At 41.9% G+C, this 17718-nt stretch overlaps 1 protein-coding gene across 1 annotated transcript in view; it reads left to right on the plus strand.

Moving 5' to 3' along the window:
- Positions 1-17718, plus strand: part of CACHD1 (cache domain containing 1) — a 199094-nt gene that overhangs the window by 174147 nt on the left and 7229 nt on the right. Inside the window, exons 16-25 of the mRNA XM_075002823.1 lie at positions 978-1088; positions 7815-7937; positions 10659-10758; positions 10854-10970; positions 12771-12931; positions 14000-14086; positions 14308-14424; positions 15235-15386; positions 15581-15742; positions 17036-17113. Coding sequence (XP_074858924.1) covers positions 978-1088; positions 7815-7937; positions 10659-10758; positions 10854-10970; positions 12771-12931; positions 14000-14086; positions 14308-14424; positions 15235-15386; positions 15581-15742; positions 17036-17113 — 1208 coding nt within the window. The remainder of the gene's footprint in view (positions 1-977; positions 1089-7814; positions 7938-10658; positions 10759-10853; positions 10971-12770; positions 12932-13999; positions 14087-14307; positions 14425-15234; positions 15387-15580; positions 15743-17035; positions 17114-17718) is intronic.

Consider the following 17718-nt stretch of genomic DNA (forward strand, 5'->3'; position numbering starts at 1 on the left):
GAATAGATATTACCATATGCTGTGTCAAAATAAGCCAGCCTTGTGATGCTGCAGCATGACTCTGAACAATCAAGTTAAAGGCTAGCGTACATAAGTAAACTTAGAATTCCTATCCCGTGACTGTCTGCACAGCTCTGAATCTCTTAAGGCATTGGTTTTTTTGGTAGCTACACTGCCCCACATCTCCCTTGGAAAAAAAAAATTACCATAGTTCTTCACTGGGAGTACTCAACTTTCTTTGGGTCTTTTTTCTGTCCAATGTTCAATTATTTGCATTTTTGTAATCAAAATATTGAATATAAATTTAAGATGTTTGTTATATTTTTAACACATACATACAAGGGAAACTGTCTAGTTTATAAAGCAGATGACAGTGAAATTGCCTCTGTTCAAAGCCACGTGAAATGTGCAAAATAAATAAATTGTAAAAAAAGACAAATAGTTTTACCTTTTACAGTTAGAGAACCTGTAGTATTACTTGTCACAATAACATCCAAAAAGTCTAATATATGTGTGAGTTATTTTAGTTGATGCTGACTCTTTAAATAAATGCATGTTTTGTTTATGTGAAAGAATGCTTTCTCCTTTCCTCCTATATTTTCTACACAGTGAATTTAATCAGATTTTTTTCAAGGATGTATAGCTAGCTGATCATTAAATCAAATTGTATTCAGAATAAGATTTGATTGAAATAATATAAATATTTTATTTTACTTTAATGTGATACAGTGTAATGTGTTTGTATAGAATAATGTAGTATGGTTTTTCAAGTGTAATAACATTAATAAGGTAGATTGTTTTGGGCCCTGATCCTGCTTACATAAAAACACCTGCTTAACTTCAAACACAGTGAGCACTTATTGACTTCCATAGTGCTGCTTTACAGTGCATTCAGTTAAACACTTGTGTAAGCCTTAGCGTATACATTAAAAAGACTGGTGTTACTCATGAATGATGTTTGTTTTGGTCTCTGCTAGGTACTTGCATGCAGTGGCTAATCCAGGACTAATTACTTTCACTGGTCCCTATTTAGATGTTGGAGGAGCTGGCTATGTTGTTACAATCAGCCACACAGTCCATTCTTCAAGGTAAAATAGCATTTTGATGTTTGATTTGTCCAAAAAAACTGTGAATCGACTAGTTAAGTCATCGTTAGCTCTGATTAATTCTTTTTGCTAGACCCCCAATAGGCCAGGCTCTTCCCAGTGAGATCAGGCACAATGTTTGTCCCAAAAGAACCTTTAGTAAAGTGGAAAGAACTTGCATTAATGCTGTAGAAACAGCCAATTGAAGTCCCCTTTGAGAAAATTCATTGGGGAGGGGAAAAGTTGCACAGATTTGTCTTTTGGGGCTTATCAAAACTTTAGTAACAAGATCAGTTTTAAAAAAAATTTGTTGTACCTGAATGTGATTGTGGATACATGACAATAGGGTTTGATGTACTCAAAATGTAGACATGAAAAATGCCTTAAGTTAAGGCATATCCTTCCCTTCCAGTTGCTGGCCTTTGTTATGTCACTGGCTTTTTTGATGAGGATTTCTAGAAAATAAGCCCATCCCTCTTGTTAAACTTTCTCTGTGTATATTTGATTATTACATCCTTCCCCTCCTGTTTAAAAGAGAAGCTTTATCTTTAATGTTCTTTCTCTGAGGGTGCTCATGTAAATCTGTTCTTTCCTGTGTAGTTCTTAAGAAATGTACACTTTCTTGGTGACTTACATTCTTTCATTCTTTGCTATGTAATAATTTCCCCTTATTATTCTCTTATTTTCCCATCTACTTGCATGCACAGGGTAACCTAGTATATGCCCCATATGTTGCAGCATACAATTTTTAATTTCTTTGAGACGATATTCTTTTCTTAATAAGTCCTGATGGAAAAAAATAATTTTAAACCAGACTATGGTTATCGACAGTGTTCCCTGTAAACTGAGCACTTGGGCAGCCACCCAGGAGAAATGTGGGCACCAAGCACCCACAGCCAGCAGCATGTGTTACTGTGGTGCTGCATGTAAGAAAATTTATTCTGCACATGGATGGAAAAAAATAGAGGGAATGCTGGTTATAAGCTAGTGGTAATCCAAGGTATTCAAGCCCTGTGGCTTCCACCTGACTTGTGCTCTGGGCTATGATACCATAGGCTGACATCCTTTGGGCAGTCAAATTTTCATACAGTGCCCCACAGACAAAGGGCTGGAGCAGCCACATATTGGTCAAGTGCTAGGAAATCTAGGATATGAATGGTTGAACTTCAGCCCACATCATGCAGTGTATATGCTACAGCAGTGTTTCTCAACCAGCGGTACATGCACCCTTGGGGATACGCCAGGGTCGTCCATCTAGATGTTTGCCTAGATAAGGCACCTGACAAAGTGGGTCTTTGCCCACAAAAGCTTGTGCACCAATAAATCTGTTAGACTATAAGGTGCCACAGGAATCCTTGTCGTTTTTAAAGAATTCAGTTTTCACTTGTATGACGCAGTTCACGTTGAACACTTTCTCAACAGTTTATCTCGCTAGAGACACTGGCATAGTGCAGAGGTAAATATTAGCCACTCAGTTTGGTTTGTGTGAGGAATCTGTTCGGGCATTTTCGTTGGTGAGCTGTCTGCTGTACACACTCCAGCTCACATGCTAGCAGGAAGAACTTGGTTTCTAGCGTTGTCTGAGCTGGGGACATTAGCGGCAGTGCTGGTTTCTAAACACTAAAATAATGAGGGCCGCTTTTAGTTTTTCTACAGAAGTATGCTGACTTTTTGATCTTTCCCACTGCAAAACATGTATCCATCTTCTTTGGCAGGAGCATCAGTCAGGGCCGTGTAACTATGTGCAGTTTTTCACATAGGGAATCAATTAAGACATTATGAGCTTCTTCTCTGAGGATGAAAATGTACAGGCTTTTTATGGTGATACATCATTTTTTTTAGTTTTGTGTTATTTAATAAGAGACAGTTTAGATCATTTTAGGGAGCTTTATATACTTGTCATTGCGACTCCCAAGAATTGCTTGATCAAAAGGATACTGTTCCATGAGTTAAGTCCTCAAAATAGATTTTATGTTTTAAAGAAATTCTAAGGGCCTAAAATTAATAATGTTTTCATTAGAAAGAGCAATTCAGATTAAAGCATTTCCTTCTGTGTTCAGACGTAATATTACAGGATAGTGTTACCTTTAAATGAAGTTGCAAAGAGGCAGATAAACAAAAGTGAAACTGATCAGTCAATTTTCATTAGCATAACTGAGTGAAATGCCTCTATAAAATAAGCAGCAGCAGTGAAAGGTAAGATGAGTTCTCAATCTGATAATCTAAATGTCATTAATAACAGAAGAACAGACTTAATTTAAGAACAGATTTAAATTAATGTGTCTGTTGTGACTCTATATGTTTGATATGTCCAAAGGGATTTTTAGTTAAAATATAGCTTTGGGGAAAGTGTTAATTAGTGGTGTAACTGGATATTTCATTGTCATCTCCTTTTGTAAGATTAAACTTCAAGAGCTAAGTTTCCAAAACCATCCTTTAAATTTCCTCTAGGACTTTTTGAGAATTTTTGAAAATGCAAACTGGTGTTTACACTCTGTAATTGTATTCTATGCTGCCTACCTGACTTGCACATGCAAGTAGATATGCTTTGATATTTATGTGGATTTTTGCCCTTAGGGCAGGCCTAAGCAGCAGGCGAAGGTTCAATTAAGGTACACAATTCCAGCTACGTTAATTATGTAGCTAAGGTGGATTGTACCTTAATTTGGGCTTCCATACCATCTCCACTAAGGCGGGTCAACAGGAGCCTGCGCTCTCATCAACTTCTGTTAGTCCTAGTGAGTGGGGGTCAGGAGTACCACAGCTGACAGGGACACGCTATAAGTTTGATTTAGGCCATCCCTAGATGAGCTAGATGAGCTAAATCAAACTGAAAGATTGGCCACAGCAGAGTCGATCTTCAATGTAGCAAAGGTGAATCCTTACAAAACTAAAGGCACAATTTTTATTGCATTTCACATTTGTACAGAACACAGCTTTAGGACTGACTGAAATTATGGGCCCAAGTATGTATATTTTGGAACCATATGAGGACAATTACTTCGTCGTGTCAGCTGTCTTTTCGGTGGATGGATTCACAGCACAGACATGTTCCTTTCCTCCACCAAAGAGGATTAATCTGCTTTTCAGTTGTGTGAAAAATAATCAGATGGTCAGCACCTGAAATAGTAGCAAAGAAACTGCCACTGCCTCACGAGGCCAGCTGTCCCCACACACTGGCTGCTGTATCTGGGTATTGACATTTTTGATTCTGTTGTCACAGATGAAATTCTTTTTAAAAGTTTCAAACTAACATTAAGTAATTCTGTCCTATCAACATATAGACACTTAGAAGGGAAACTGTCATTTAACATAATCTGTGGCGCATGGGTACATAGCGGTGGTCTCCAAACATTCGAGGTCATGAATCCCTACCCCTGTCTGCCACATCCCTTGCTCTGGAGCCAGGGTCGAAAGTGGGCCTGTGGCTTCCGGAGGGGACGTGAGCTGGGTAAGGAGGCTGAGCATAGGGCTGGTGCAGGAGCAAGGTAAGCACTGGATGTGGGACCACAGCCAGGTGCAAGTCCAGGAGTCAGGACCGTAGCAAGGAGGGTAAGGCTGGAGAAGAGCTGAAAGGAGAGCAGGGCTGGTGGCACTGCCTCCCTGCTGCTCATGGGGGCTGGCTCTGGCCCTGTCATACCCCCCACAGATGTTCCTTCATGCCCCCATAGGGGGGAATGCCCCACAGTTTGGAGACCTCTGATATACAATGTCCCAAAGAAGGGGGTTCCTCCTTCCCCTCCCATCCATGTCATGCTCCTAGGAGGTGACCCTGCTGAGCCAGGCAGCAGCCTGGGGATGGTGAGGGTTAAATCCTGGTGGAGGGGGCTGGGATGGGAAGAAGTCGTCACTGCCCTATGTAGGAGAGCCTCGGTGCAGGGAAGTTTACAGGGAGTGTTCAAGCTACTCTCCTGAGAAAGGAAGGCTGAATTTGTCAGCACCGGGATCTTTGGAAACACAGGTGATATCCTATTTGTTGTTTTGTTTGGAGTTTACAAACCCACTTAAAGGGAATGTGGCTGAAGACCTGGATGTCTTGGGCTCTTCTGGTGGAACAAGAGCCCTCTAAACCAGGGGTAGGCAATAAACAGCCCACAGGTTGGAGGCTGTTCTCCAGGGTTAGCCACTGATGGGCCACTAGATGCTTTATTTATCTGAATGTTGCCAAGTACAGACATTTGCAGCTCCCGTTGTGTGTGGTTTGCTGTTCCCAGCCAATGGGAGCAGCAGGAAGCAGTGTGGGCTGTACCTGCGGAAGCTCAGGTAAATAAAGTGTCTGGTGGGCCACCGGAGGCCAACAACCCTGGTGAACTATGTCCATCCCACAAGACCACTTATTGCCTACCCCTGCTCTAAACAAACCAGAACCCTAAGAAAACATTGTTTTGCTATGAGCTTTCTAGCTTTCAGCTACAAGCACTCTTAGGAATAGTCCACGGTTAATGGACAAGACAGTGTTAGTGGGAAAATCAAAGCAAATGGTGGAGAAATAGGAGAGTTCTCCAGCACTGTTGTGAAAAATACTTCAGCTCTCTAAGGCTGTTTTGTAGGTCTTTGATGTGTCAGTTGCCAAGGTAACAATGTGTATTCTTGAGTGGCTGAGCAAAACAGGGACACCGGCAGACCTCTGCAGATGGACAAGGTACCATAATTCACAGCAGCTGCTGTTGCTGCTCTTAATTGCTCACAAAAACTGAAGATTCTGCTTTCTTTCTGAATGTGAATTTTCATGGCTATGTTCAAGTGTGGTTTCTCGATGCTGGAAAATTTCATTGTGATAGAACATATTAACTAAAATTATTTTAAATGCAGTTTAACCCGCCTGTCATGTCTGTAATCATGTCAGCTAGGACTCACCTCAGGTTTGCTTGAGACCAGCTTAATAGGATGTTAAACATGATAGTCTTTGTCTGCGAGGAATGTTAAATGTAGTGTTAAATACGTTTTCCAGGGTAGACCAGTCCCTCATGAGAGTATCCATGAACCATTTTGTGCCAACTAAGAGGTTTGTAGTTGCACCTCAGTGGCCTTAAAGCCAAAGTCATGAGCTATGCTGTGCAGAAGGGAGGTTTTGAAGAACTGCGGAAATGTTTTTCTTTTTAAAAAGAAGCATGAAACAGGGTGCCTGTGTTTTGCTCTCTGCTTTGTAACTACAGTGTGTCTCTTATAAGTAATAAACATTTCGACCAGCGGGGGGCAACCTCTTTTTATGCTAGAGAAGATTATGCTTTAAAGATTTAAACTACATAAGTAATAAAAACAGAGCTTTGGGTTAAAAATAAAAACAAATACTACATCCCCCACACTGCCATGATGTCACACAGCATCTAAAGAGGGGCTGCCTATTTCCTTTGGCATAGTAGGAAGGTGAGTAATAAACCACAATAATTGTAATAAGCAGAAGGTCTACAGGCCACTCAGTTCCCTAGAAGTAGGAAAGATTATGATACTTTAAACAGCACTGTTTCGAAATAGTGCCACTGGGCACCATTACGGCTTATTTCAAAATAGTACTATTCTGAATTCATTGTTATTCCTCCTGCAATGAGGGTTACCGTTTTCGAAAGAATGCACCCACTATTTCAAATTTATTTCGAAATGGCACATGCATAGTATAAACTCTAGCAAAGTTATTTTGAAATAATGGCTGTTATTTTGAAATAACTCCGTAGTGTAGACGTAGCCTGATGCTGAGCATGAGGGGGCATGAACTGTATGGTGTAGGGAGGTGCGGTACTTGGGGGGAGAGTTTTTTTGGGGTAGTTTTTAATCCTGACTTACATGGTTATAAGTGTAATGAAAATGAATTATCTGTTGGCCCTTTAAATTGCCTGCCTAGATCAACATTTGAGACTTTCATCAAGCTTTCCAGAGAAGAATGATTCTGGAATAATGAAAACCAGCTCACATGGCATAAGGGAATGTAGTGGAAAATGAGTCTTTCTGGTATCTGAGGCTTTCTTCCTCTGCACGGATTCTGCTGTAGACCAAGTGCAAGTGATGTGCTCAACTAAAACATCTGGAAGAAGGACTCTTGTTCTTCCTATTCTTTCTGCTAGGCGAGGGATACCAGCTGAAACATTAAGCACATACTGGGTGGGCTGCATATAAAAAAGCTGAAATGCAGGGGATAACTGTGGGTTTCTTCAGCACTCAGCAATGGTCCAGTTCCATTGTAGGGTATGTGCCAGTTGAATATGTTAGCTGGTAAAGGTAAAACCTAAGTGGGGGCATTTTGGGGTTCACCTCAACCAGCAAGTGTGTTAAAATACAACTCTCCAATTCACAGTGGGTTTCAAAACATGTTAATTAAAATGTTTCAGCAAATGAGCTGTACTTCATAACTGTGAGCACTGGTGGGAAAAGTACCCAAAAAGTTACTTGAGTAAAAGTGCATCTGCTTTCACTTCTGGGTATTTGAGTACAATGTATGTGTGTGCATTTACTTAAGTAGTGTTTTTTTGGAGGGTGGTACACAGGGGGCTACTGGTGACTTCTAACTTTCCCCCACCCCTACCGCCCAGGCAGATGTATTTTTATTCAAGTAACTTTTGAGGTGCTTTTCCCACCCCTGACTGTGCATTATGAGCCTGCCTGGGTATCATTTACCTGCTGAGGGGAGCTAGACTCCTTCTGTATTTCCTTTATATGGAATTCAGCAATCTACTGTATTTTGAGTCTTCAGTTACTCATATAGTCCTCTTTACCTGCTTCTTTTTTTCTTTTTAGTGCCCAAATGTCTTCAGGACATTCTGTGGCTGTGATGGGCATTGACTTTACTCTACGGTACTTCTATAAGGTTCTGATGGACTTGTTACCAGTTTGCAACCAAGATGGAGGCAACAAAATAAGGTACATCTTCAGGTTATTGCGTTAACCTTTGTCTTCCCTTTCATGTGGTAAATCTTCAAACATTCTCTTCCTTGCTCTGGTTTGTCATTCTGTATTGCCCCCTGCAGTGATCCTCCTCAGGACAACCTGAATTCGATTTCCAAAACTGAACATGTATGAGCAATCAGTAAAGTGCAATAAGGGAGAAGTAATTCATTCTTACTTATATGCTTTAGGCTTAATACAAATGCCCATTCATTTCATTAAATTATAAGATGAACACAGCTTCCATTCATTCTGTTACTTATTCTTATCCTGGAGTACAGTAAGGTCGCAACATTTGTGAGTGTGACATTCTTTTATTCAATTATTTGCAAATGCTGCTTCCTCGGAGCTGTGGGGCCCAGAGCATTGGCAGTCGTCGCTTTCCTGGGGCTCTGGCTGGGGAGTGCCGGAAGCCGCTGCTTCCTCAGGGCTCTAGGGCCCAGAACACTGCCAGCTGCTGCTTCCCCAGGACTCCAGGCGGGAAGCACCAGTGGCTGCTGTTTCCTCAGGTGTCCGGAGCCCCACTATTCGCAAGGGTTCTGAACACACAACCCTCGCAAATGTTGCGACCCTATTGTATTTGACTGGTGACACTGACAATGCGAAAAAACAGTTTGTTTACATATGGAAACCACACAGTCCCCTTATTTATTTAAGCATAAATATTAAGCACTATTTTGTTTAATTTGTCACATCAAGTAAGTAATGCTAAAAGTGTGATGGTCTTATTTTTGGTTCATCATTTTAACTTGGCGTAGCCTGTGTGTGTGTCTGAATGTTCCACTTTCCCCCTTCCATTAAAGACACACACTGTAAATCCTCTATATCGTGGATAGAGTAGCTTGATAAAGTATTTTTGGAATGGTTAAAGGAGACCTTGAATTAATATAAAGTTGCATTGATGACATTTTTTATGCTTTTATGGTGCGTAAAAAGGGCCTGTCAGGAATTTTGGCTTTCTTTTTTTCCCCACCCACTTCTGTTTTTGTTAAAAACAAATAGTAATGCAGAGGATGGCTGCATGCTTCTTTTTCAATGTTACAGTATCATGAGTGTCAAACCTGGGGTTAAGTAGTTGGCTGGAACTTTCCATTACAGGGTGCACAGATTTGGATGCTGTCAGGCCTAGGAAGTGCTAGCATGTTGAATCTGTTTTGTTTCCATTTTTTTAAAGCACATACCTTCCTAGTGTTTGGCAGGCATTTGATTTTAAATTGGTATTTTTAAAGCCAGAAATAAAGAAACCAAAAATAGGCCCAACTCAGAAACAGTTGGCCAGAATAGTCTGAATAAAAATAATTTCACATCACCGATCAATCAGGAATTATCTTGGGGTATTTGTGATCATAAGCCTACTAGTTTTCAAGTGGTGTATAACATCTTCCAAGAAAAACAACTGACAGAACCTGAATTTTTAATGTCAAAACAAAAGTTAGGTATGAAAAAAAAGTTCTTTTAACTTTTCATGTCTCCTTGCTAGATGGGAAAGGCTACAACCCTATCTGTTTTCGTGTGCAGGTTACCTTAACAATGTGTGGGTTTTTTACATTTGGGTGACAAAGTCAGGACTTTACACTGTACATGCAGTCCTGGGAATAGTACGCTTTTAAAGTAGCTACTGCTGGAGTTTCCCATAGCCTCAAACAGGAGGCAGGGTATGCATGCACAGCTGCAGGACCCAGCCAAAGCGAAGGTTAAGATGAGGGCCTTTAGCTGTACCCCTGCCAAGTTCTTCAGGAGCATTAAGTGGCCAGCCACACATTCCCTTGATCTTTGCACAGAATAAGTCCTCACCCTGGGATGCCTGCTCCTTTGCCTTTCCCTGTAGACGGCTCTCTGTGACTATGGTAACAGAAAGCAGGGTGTGGGGGAGTCCTCTGCCAGCCCATGAAGGCTCGGAAGGGGCCTCGCAAGGAGAAGGAGGCTTAGTCTCTGCAAAGCCAGAGGGAGAGGGAAACTGTAAGAAAAGGGATGACAAAGGAGGCTGAGGAAAAGAGTGTGGCAGGGCAGGGACATGGGAGAGAAGTCAAATGAAATATATGCCCTTCCATAGGCCCTTTTAGCAGAGGATCTCACAGCTAAAGCCCATTTTATAGATGGAGGGCCTCAGGTTACATACTTTCCCCACAGTCACTCTGGATAAGTTAGGAAAAGGTATGTGAGTTAAGCATTAAATGGAGATTCACATGTTCATAAGAACACAAATATTAACTGGAGGTGACACCCCTTCCCCCATTATAAAATGAAACTATAAAGGCTTGAGAGTTTGTTAAAGAGACAAAGTTTGGTAGAATATTAGAGAGAGAGAGAGAGAGAGAGTTACATGTGTTACTATTAATATTCTGTGGTAAGCAGTTAGAACTTCTAAAATCTGTTGTGCTTTTTACTATTTGTGCCTTTCATTTACTTTTGCGTGCCTCTCAAATTAGGCAATGGAAATAAAACACGTGGTCTCGTTTCTGTGTCCAGTCAATTCCACCTTCAAATTCTCAAGTGCTGCAACACTTCTTGGTTTCTGGTCTTCAGGGAAATATTGATATGTTCATTTTTTAAAACTACTTCCACTGAATTTTTAATGGACCAGGTTTTTATTGGCCACAGATTTTGTTTAAAACTTTGTCTTACAACCTTGTTTAACCAAACAATTTCTTTAAAGTGTAAAGAAAATGGATAATGCATTTTGTTGATCTTGCGCAGGTGCTTTATAATGGAGGATAGAGGGTATCTCGTGGCACACCCAACTCTCATTGATCCTAAAGGTCATGCTCCAGTAGAACAGCAGCATATTACACACAAGGTTTGGCTAAATCCTAATCTCTTTTTCCCTTTTTTAAAAAATGATGTAAGTCACTTTTTGTGCATTTTAAAGTTAAAATTCTTTTGTCATCTCAGGAGCCCTTGGTAGCAAATGACATTCTAAACCACCCAAACTTTGTGAAGAAAAACCTCTGCAACAGTTTCAGTGACAGGACAGTCCAGAGATTCTATAAATTTAACACTAGCCTAGTGGTAAGTGGTGTTTTGTTTTCTTTTTGAATTTATTTTGGTTCAGTTGGATTTTACTTTGACGGTTACGAAGGTCAATCAGTGTTGATCATAGCAACAGCACACGGAGACCCACCACCAACTCCCTGTGAAGAGCAGCACATGTTGGCCCCAAAGAAACAGAAAATCAGTGGGTGAGATTGTACAGACCATGCTCGCATGAGTAGCCCATTGAGATGCCAGAGGCTGTGAATGTTTGCCAGAACTTACATAATCTAGCTCAGACCTCTGAGAGCTGAAAAGTTATCATCCCTGTTTTTTATGGGTTTTTCTTAAAACGTCAGTTTGGAGTCATCCATCATGGGTCCCAGCTCCTTACAGCCAGTCACCAAGCCTGTCTGTCGTCGCACCCTCGTGTCCACAAATGGGATCTTCCGCGCTACTCCTACCTCTCTCATTTGCAGCCTTTTATGGTATTAGATAGAGATAATTAGGTAACAAAACAGAAAAATTGTCAAATTGAAGTCTCAGGTACAGACTGGCAATGTGCTGTCTCACAGAGAGCTTCCCCATGTCCTTTATCTTGCAAAGAGGCCATAATCTATTATTCTTGTTGACAGTGTTTTTGGACCTGTGTTGGTGCCTGGATGTTAGAGAGACAGGGTTGGTGAAGTGAAATCTTTTACTGGACCAACTTCTATGGGTGAAAGAGAGACATCTGGCACTATGGAGCTCAAAAGTGTTTCTCTTTCACCCACAGAAGCTGGTCCAATAAAAGATAGTGCCTCACTGCCTTGTCTATATAACATTCGTGACAGCCATCTGTTGCTGTGTAGTGTATACCAACTGCTGTGTCACAAATCTGTCATTACAAGATCACTGTGGAGTATTACAAAAAACTCTAGACTTTGTATGAGGGAGCTGTGGTTTAAACATCTTTTTCTGTGATTATTAGTAGATGTGTCAAGAACATTTCTGAATGCTCAGGCAAGTTAAATGGATCTCTGTTAGAATAGTGTGGATTTTAGCATTTTTCCCTACAACTGAAATGCAAAATGGGTTGGGGCTGGTGGGGACTGGAGATTTGTTGCAAAGGAGAATGCAGAGGATAAAAAAGCAAATTTTGATTGCATTGTGTATGTCAGAACCAGGAATGCTTTGGCTTTTCAAACGGTTCACAGCTGAAGTGCATTTTTATAGTGCACGTGCCAGCAAGTTGTCAGCAACTTGTGATGGTGCCTGCCAGCCAGACCTGAGTCTGTGTGTCAAGGTAACAAATAATTGGCATCAGCTACATGTGCAGGAATTTAAATTTCTCTGCTTTGGGAGGGGCACATTCTGTGCCTCCTCCACACCCCCTGGGATGCAAGGGGCTATTGACTCCTATCACAGCTCATGGGGCTGGTGGAACTCTGTGACCCCCATCAGTAATTGGGAAGAGCCTCGCATCTGCCTCCCCGACTCCTTGTGCATGTCCCTGAGTGGTATGATGGGGAAAGGAGGGGAGGAGAGGTTTATTTGGATGAAATACTGTCCGTTGTCATGCAGGATACTAGAATAGAGCCCATTATGGCACGTTAAATTTTGTTAATCTTTAGGACAGCGCTTTATCACCCAGAACTGGCTCGGTTTTGCTCATCTCCTAAGCAGGCTGATGAGTTAATTCGCACTCCTGATATCTGAGGAAGCATGCTATGTAGATGTTCCCTCATAGTTTCTGCTTCAGTTGATGGTCCTATAAATGTGCTTGCTGAAGGGGGAAAGATTTTAACTCACTAGGTAATATGCTTCCTGCTAACTCTGGTATGCCTTGCCTTTTCCTAGGGTGACCTGACAAACCTGGTGCATGGCAGCCACTGTTCCAAATACAAACTCACAAGAATCCCTGGAACCAATGCCTTTGTTGGAATAGTCAATGAAACCTGTGACTCTCTTGCATTCTGTGCCTGCAGTATGGTAGACAGGCTGTGTCTGAACTGTCACAGGTGAGAGTGATTTGAAATGATTTGGCAAGTGCAGTATTGATCGATGCTCTTGGTCTTTTATTTTGTTACAAATGAAAGCCAAGAGCATCGATCATTTTGTAGACTAAGCTAATATGTACTGTGTAATTCCTATTTCAGGACAAAACAAATATGTTACTTGCATAAATAAAATGTATTTCATTTCTACTGGATGGGGTTACTTCCTTATATAAGGGTTTGAACATTTATCAGCCTCTCTTTCATGGCACAGAGTAGCTTAAAATATTTTGGTGTACTTTTTGGTATAGAAGCCCTTCTATTCCTTGGCTTTTGCCAGTAATTCCTTTTGCATAAGGCTCAGGTGTGAGAGTCACTTTGTTTGTGAATAGTTCAGCTGACTAGGAGTGTGCATCTGGGACTAAGTTACTCTCGGGTTTGAGTGTTTGCAAGCATCTTCTTTACAGCCTAGGACCCCTTGTCTTTGAGTGTGAAATTGGATGGGCTTTCACACAGAATCCAAGTTTACTGCCTCCACATGCAGAGCTACAGTAGGTCTTGACTCCACTTACAACAATGTGATTCAGCTGCACAGGTGGGAAGAAGCTCCCCTGAAGAGCTATGGGGTGGAGGGAGGAAGAAGAGGTTTCTCTGCTTTTTCGCATTCACCAGCTGGGGAAACCTGGCAAGGAGAGAGCCAGTGGCTCCACAGGGATAGTCCCAGCCACAACTCAGAATGGAGGCGGGGGAGTTGTTCCACTTAGGGTTGGGAGAGTTTCTTTCTCCCAGCTGGGTTCCCTAAATGATTCACTGTAGCAACCTTCATGGCACTTGGAGGGAGGAGCTCAGGTTGCTGGAGGGTAGAGTGTGGAGAGGGCATTAGTATGTCAATCAGTGTGCACAGGGCCAGTATGTTACCTAAAGTTTCAATGTCTTGGTAAATAAATAGTTCTTGTAATGAAGAGCCTGTCTAGCCTTACAAATCTAGTGTCTTTCAATTCATGGCATGGGAAACGCTGGCTGTGTACTGGGACTGGGATTTGGGCTTCAGTTTATATTGATGCAAGTGGCAATTTTTTCTTTTCTCTAAAGAATGGAACAAAATGAATGTGAATGCCCTTGTGAATGCCCTCTAGAGGTCAATGAATGTACTGGCAGTCTTACCAATGCAGAAAACAGGTGAGAACAAATAGCTCTGAAACTTGAGTAACATTGTTATTATGTGTGTGAAATGTTCTAACCTTTGCACATGGGCTGCTTCCTTATGCTACTATACGTCCAGTGCCTGGTAGACTAGAGTGATTAAACATTGGGACTATATTTAGCACAATTAAATTTTTTGATTGGGTATACTGCAGTTCTTTTTGGTGACATGATCTCAATTGTTTTCCCCAATGTAGAAATCCTAGCTGCGAAGTCCACCAGGAACCAATGACATTCACAGCAATTGATCCTAGCCTACAGGATGCTCTTCCACAATGTATTAACACACGGTGTAATCAGAGGCTGGAGAGTGGGTAAAGAACAATATTTTCCCTCACTGGAAATATGTACAGGGTTTGAAAGTATTAGAAGCTCTTGTTTATTCTAATATAGACCTCTTCCCTTGATGTTAAATAAACAAAGGGCTGTAAAATAGCAGCCTGATACCATGGTCATGATCCTGTGATGCTGCCATATAGTAAACTTGAGACCTATAACAGAGAGAGAGCCCTAGCTTTCCTCAGTGACATCTGGACTATGTTGAAGTCAGTGAAGTGTAGGTGAGAGGAGAGATGAGCCATAGAAGGAACAATGAATGCCACCTTTCAGCTAGAGGAGACAGTGCTGCTATATTTGGCTATACGTTTTGAGAAGCAGATGATCTTCAAAAGAGTGGCTGTAGGAACACTGGGGGAAGGCACAGCTTAACCAAGAATGTGTGTAAGCAAACCATAGATAGTGCTACGAGGGTGGCTGGCATTGTGGCCCAAGTCATGGCTGGCAAAGATCAGGGCCAAATTCTCAGTTTTGTAGTGTGTGGCAGGGTAGGCGGAGTGGCAAAGAGTCGATTACAGCTCTGATCCTGTACACCTTTTTATGCCTCTAACATTGGTTAGAGCAGCCTGGGAACTGCTCTAATTTGTGCCAGTCGGCAGAGTCTCCAATAAACTGTCCATGAGCTAGACAAAGCCAGAGTGCATCTTGCTCCAACCACACCTTCTCAGTATCCCTCCCAAGCCAAAGCATTGTCTTCGCTGGGGTATTCAAGGAGGGAGACAGATCCCAGGTAGGACAACTTGGAACCCAAATCATCTACACTACCAACCCTTTTTCTTCATTTGTAGGGATTGCTTTGGCGTGTTGGACTGCGAATGGTGTATGGTGGATAGCGATGGAAAGACCCATCTGGATAAGCCCTACTGCGCACCTCAGAAGGAATGTTTTGGTGGCATTGTGGGAGCTAAAAGCCCTTACGTGGATGACATGGGTGCGATAGGTAATTCTGGTCTTTTCATGGGTATATATTTAACTGTTAAACTGCTGGTATTTGTTGTACAGACCATCAGTGTAGGTGCACAGAAGTCACAGGCTGAGTTTTATTTTAATTTCATAGAAATGCCAGTTTAAACTTTTTTTGCAAGATATTTATGTTCTGGGGGCTTTTTATTGTTTTTTGGGTTTTTTTTAAAGGCGATGACGTGGTTACTCTGAGCATGATAAAAAGTGCTCCAGTTGGTCCTGTAGCTGGAGGTATTATGGGATGCATCATGGTGCTCGTTCTGGCCGTATATGCGTATCGTCACCAGATCCATCGGAGGAGTCACCAGCACATGTCACCGCTTGCTGCACAGGGTGAGCTGAAAATTTGTGAAGGAGATATTGCCAGTGAGGATAAAGATCCAGCTGTTTCTAGCATTCTTCTGCCTGGTTTGAGAGAGAGTTTTTTGGTTTAGCCCTTGGGAATTCTTTATTCTTGCTTCTCATCTGATCCCTGTTTTATCTCCCACTCCCCTCCTTACATAACTGACATACGTACTGTCCCATGTACTGGTGTACCACTGCCCTCAGCTGGGTATAGGGCCCTGCTAGCTGTCTACTTGGGAAGATCTGGATAGAAGATTTCAAAGCACATCTTGGCATTCTGTGGATATGACTTTCCTAGAGCAAAAGCAGTAAACCCAGTTTTCTACCATCCTGTAACTTCTGTCTGTCTTCTAGCAAGTAGCAGGTGCTGTTGCCAGCAGTTTATTAGAATTACAGTATCTAAAATGCTTCCTCCTGAGCAACTTTTTGTCTGTCTCTCTTCTTCCTGGATCCTCACTTGCACTGTGTGAGATATTCATCAGTGTGGCATCTTTTGTTTACAAAAGGAAGAGAGAAAAGGAAAAATTATTATTATTTGCAATATACTAATGCTTAAAAGCACCAGCTGGAACTTGTTTGGACTAGACACTACCACTATATAGTGAGAGGCAGGGCACTCAGGTTTGTAATCAGAGGGCAGGTCTACACTTACCTGGAGATTAGCACTGATGATTGATTGCCCCGGGGATCAATTTAGAGGGTCTAGTAAAGACCTGCTTAAATTGACTGCTGATCACTCTCTCCTTGACTCTGTTATTCCACCAGAATGAGATGTGCAAGGGAAGTCCACTGGAACATTTCTTCCATGGACCCTCTGCAGTGGACACCCCACCCCAACTTGACCTAAAGTACACCAACTCCAGCTATGTTATTCACGTAGCTGGAGTTGTATACATTGTCAGCATTGCCCTGTGGTGTAAACATCCTCTAAGTAGTCAACAAGACAAAGAGTAGAAACAGAGGTATAGGGAGAAGTGATTTGCTCACATCTCAGAACTGAGACTAAAACCCAGGTCTCCTTATCAATTGCGGCACACTGCATCAGTCTGAGCCTGTACACTAAAATTTCTGTGTCACTTCTGTCTTATACAGCCCACTTTCCTTCTGGGGGATACTTGGCATACCCTCCTCTAATCCCTAACCTGCCCTAAAACTGGGTTTCTGTAGTCCATCCCCCAAAGCATAGCATGTCAGCACTGTACCAGGCTGACAGTCATTAGGAGAAAAATTTTGGATCAACTTATTAACAGTTTCATTTTGCTGTTTTGTGATGGTATGTAGAAATGTCAGTGCGTATGTCCAACCTAGAGAATGATCGGGATGAAAGAGATGATGACAGCCATGAAGACAGAGGAATCAGTAAGTGCTGAACTATGACATTGTAAAATATGAGAGTATCGGGCTAAGGGTTGGGAGCTTCTTGCTTCTATTTGTTTAATCTTAAAAATGTGGGAAGGACTTTTTCTCTTAGCCCCCTTGGTATAACAGTGTGTCTTTGCTCTGGAAAATAATCGGGCCCAAACTAAGTATTCAGTTTGTAACCCCTCACATCTGTTAGTCCACCCAAAAAATTTCTCCTAGTTTGGAGCCATATAGTATAGAGTAGACATGAAACCAATGGCTTATCAGTCTTGCTGGTGTCCAGTGGGAGCTTGCCTGTTTTGCCGTATATTACAGAGCTTTCTCCTCCATGGGCCAGGCAGCTCTGAGAATGGTCCCTGGAGAGCTAAGGGACTCCAGTTACAACTGCATGGGGAGTGGAAGCTCCTGCCCATCAGCAGCCTTGGACGAGGGAGGCACAGTCAGGCCCTTTAGTTCTTAGTTTCAGTTCAAGCAATGTGTTTAATAAAAAAACCAGTAAGCCCTGTTTGCACTTGTTTTTGCATTGCTAGTTCCTCACCGTTCAGTTATGACTGACTCTGTATAAAGATTCTGGTGTCCTTTTGACTTTGGGAGAGATCAGA

Source organism: Carettochelys insculpta, chromosome 9 (assembly GCF_033958435.1).
Source record: "Carettochelys insculpta isolate YL-2023 chromosome 9, ASM3395843v1, whole genome shotgun sequence".
NCBI lineage: Eukaryota > Metazoa > Chordata > Testudines > Carettochelyidae > Carettochelys > Carettochelys insculpta.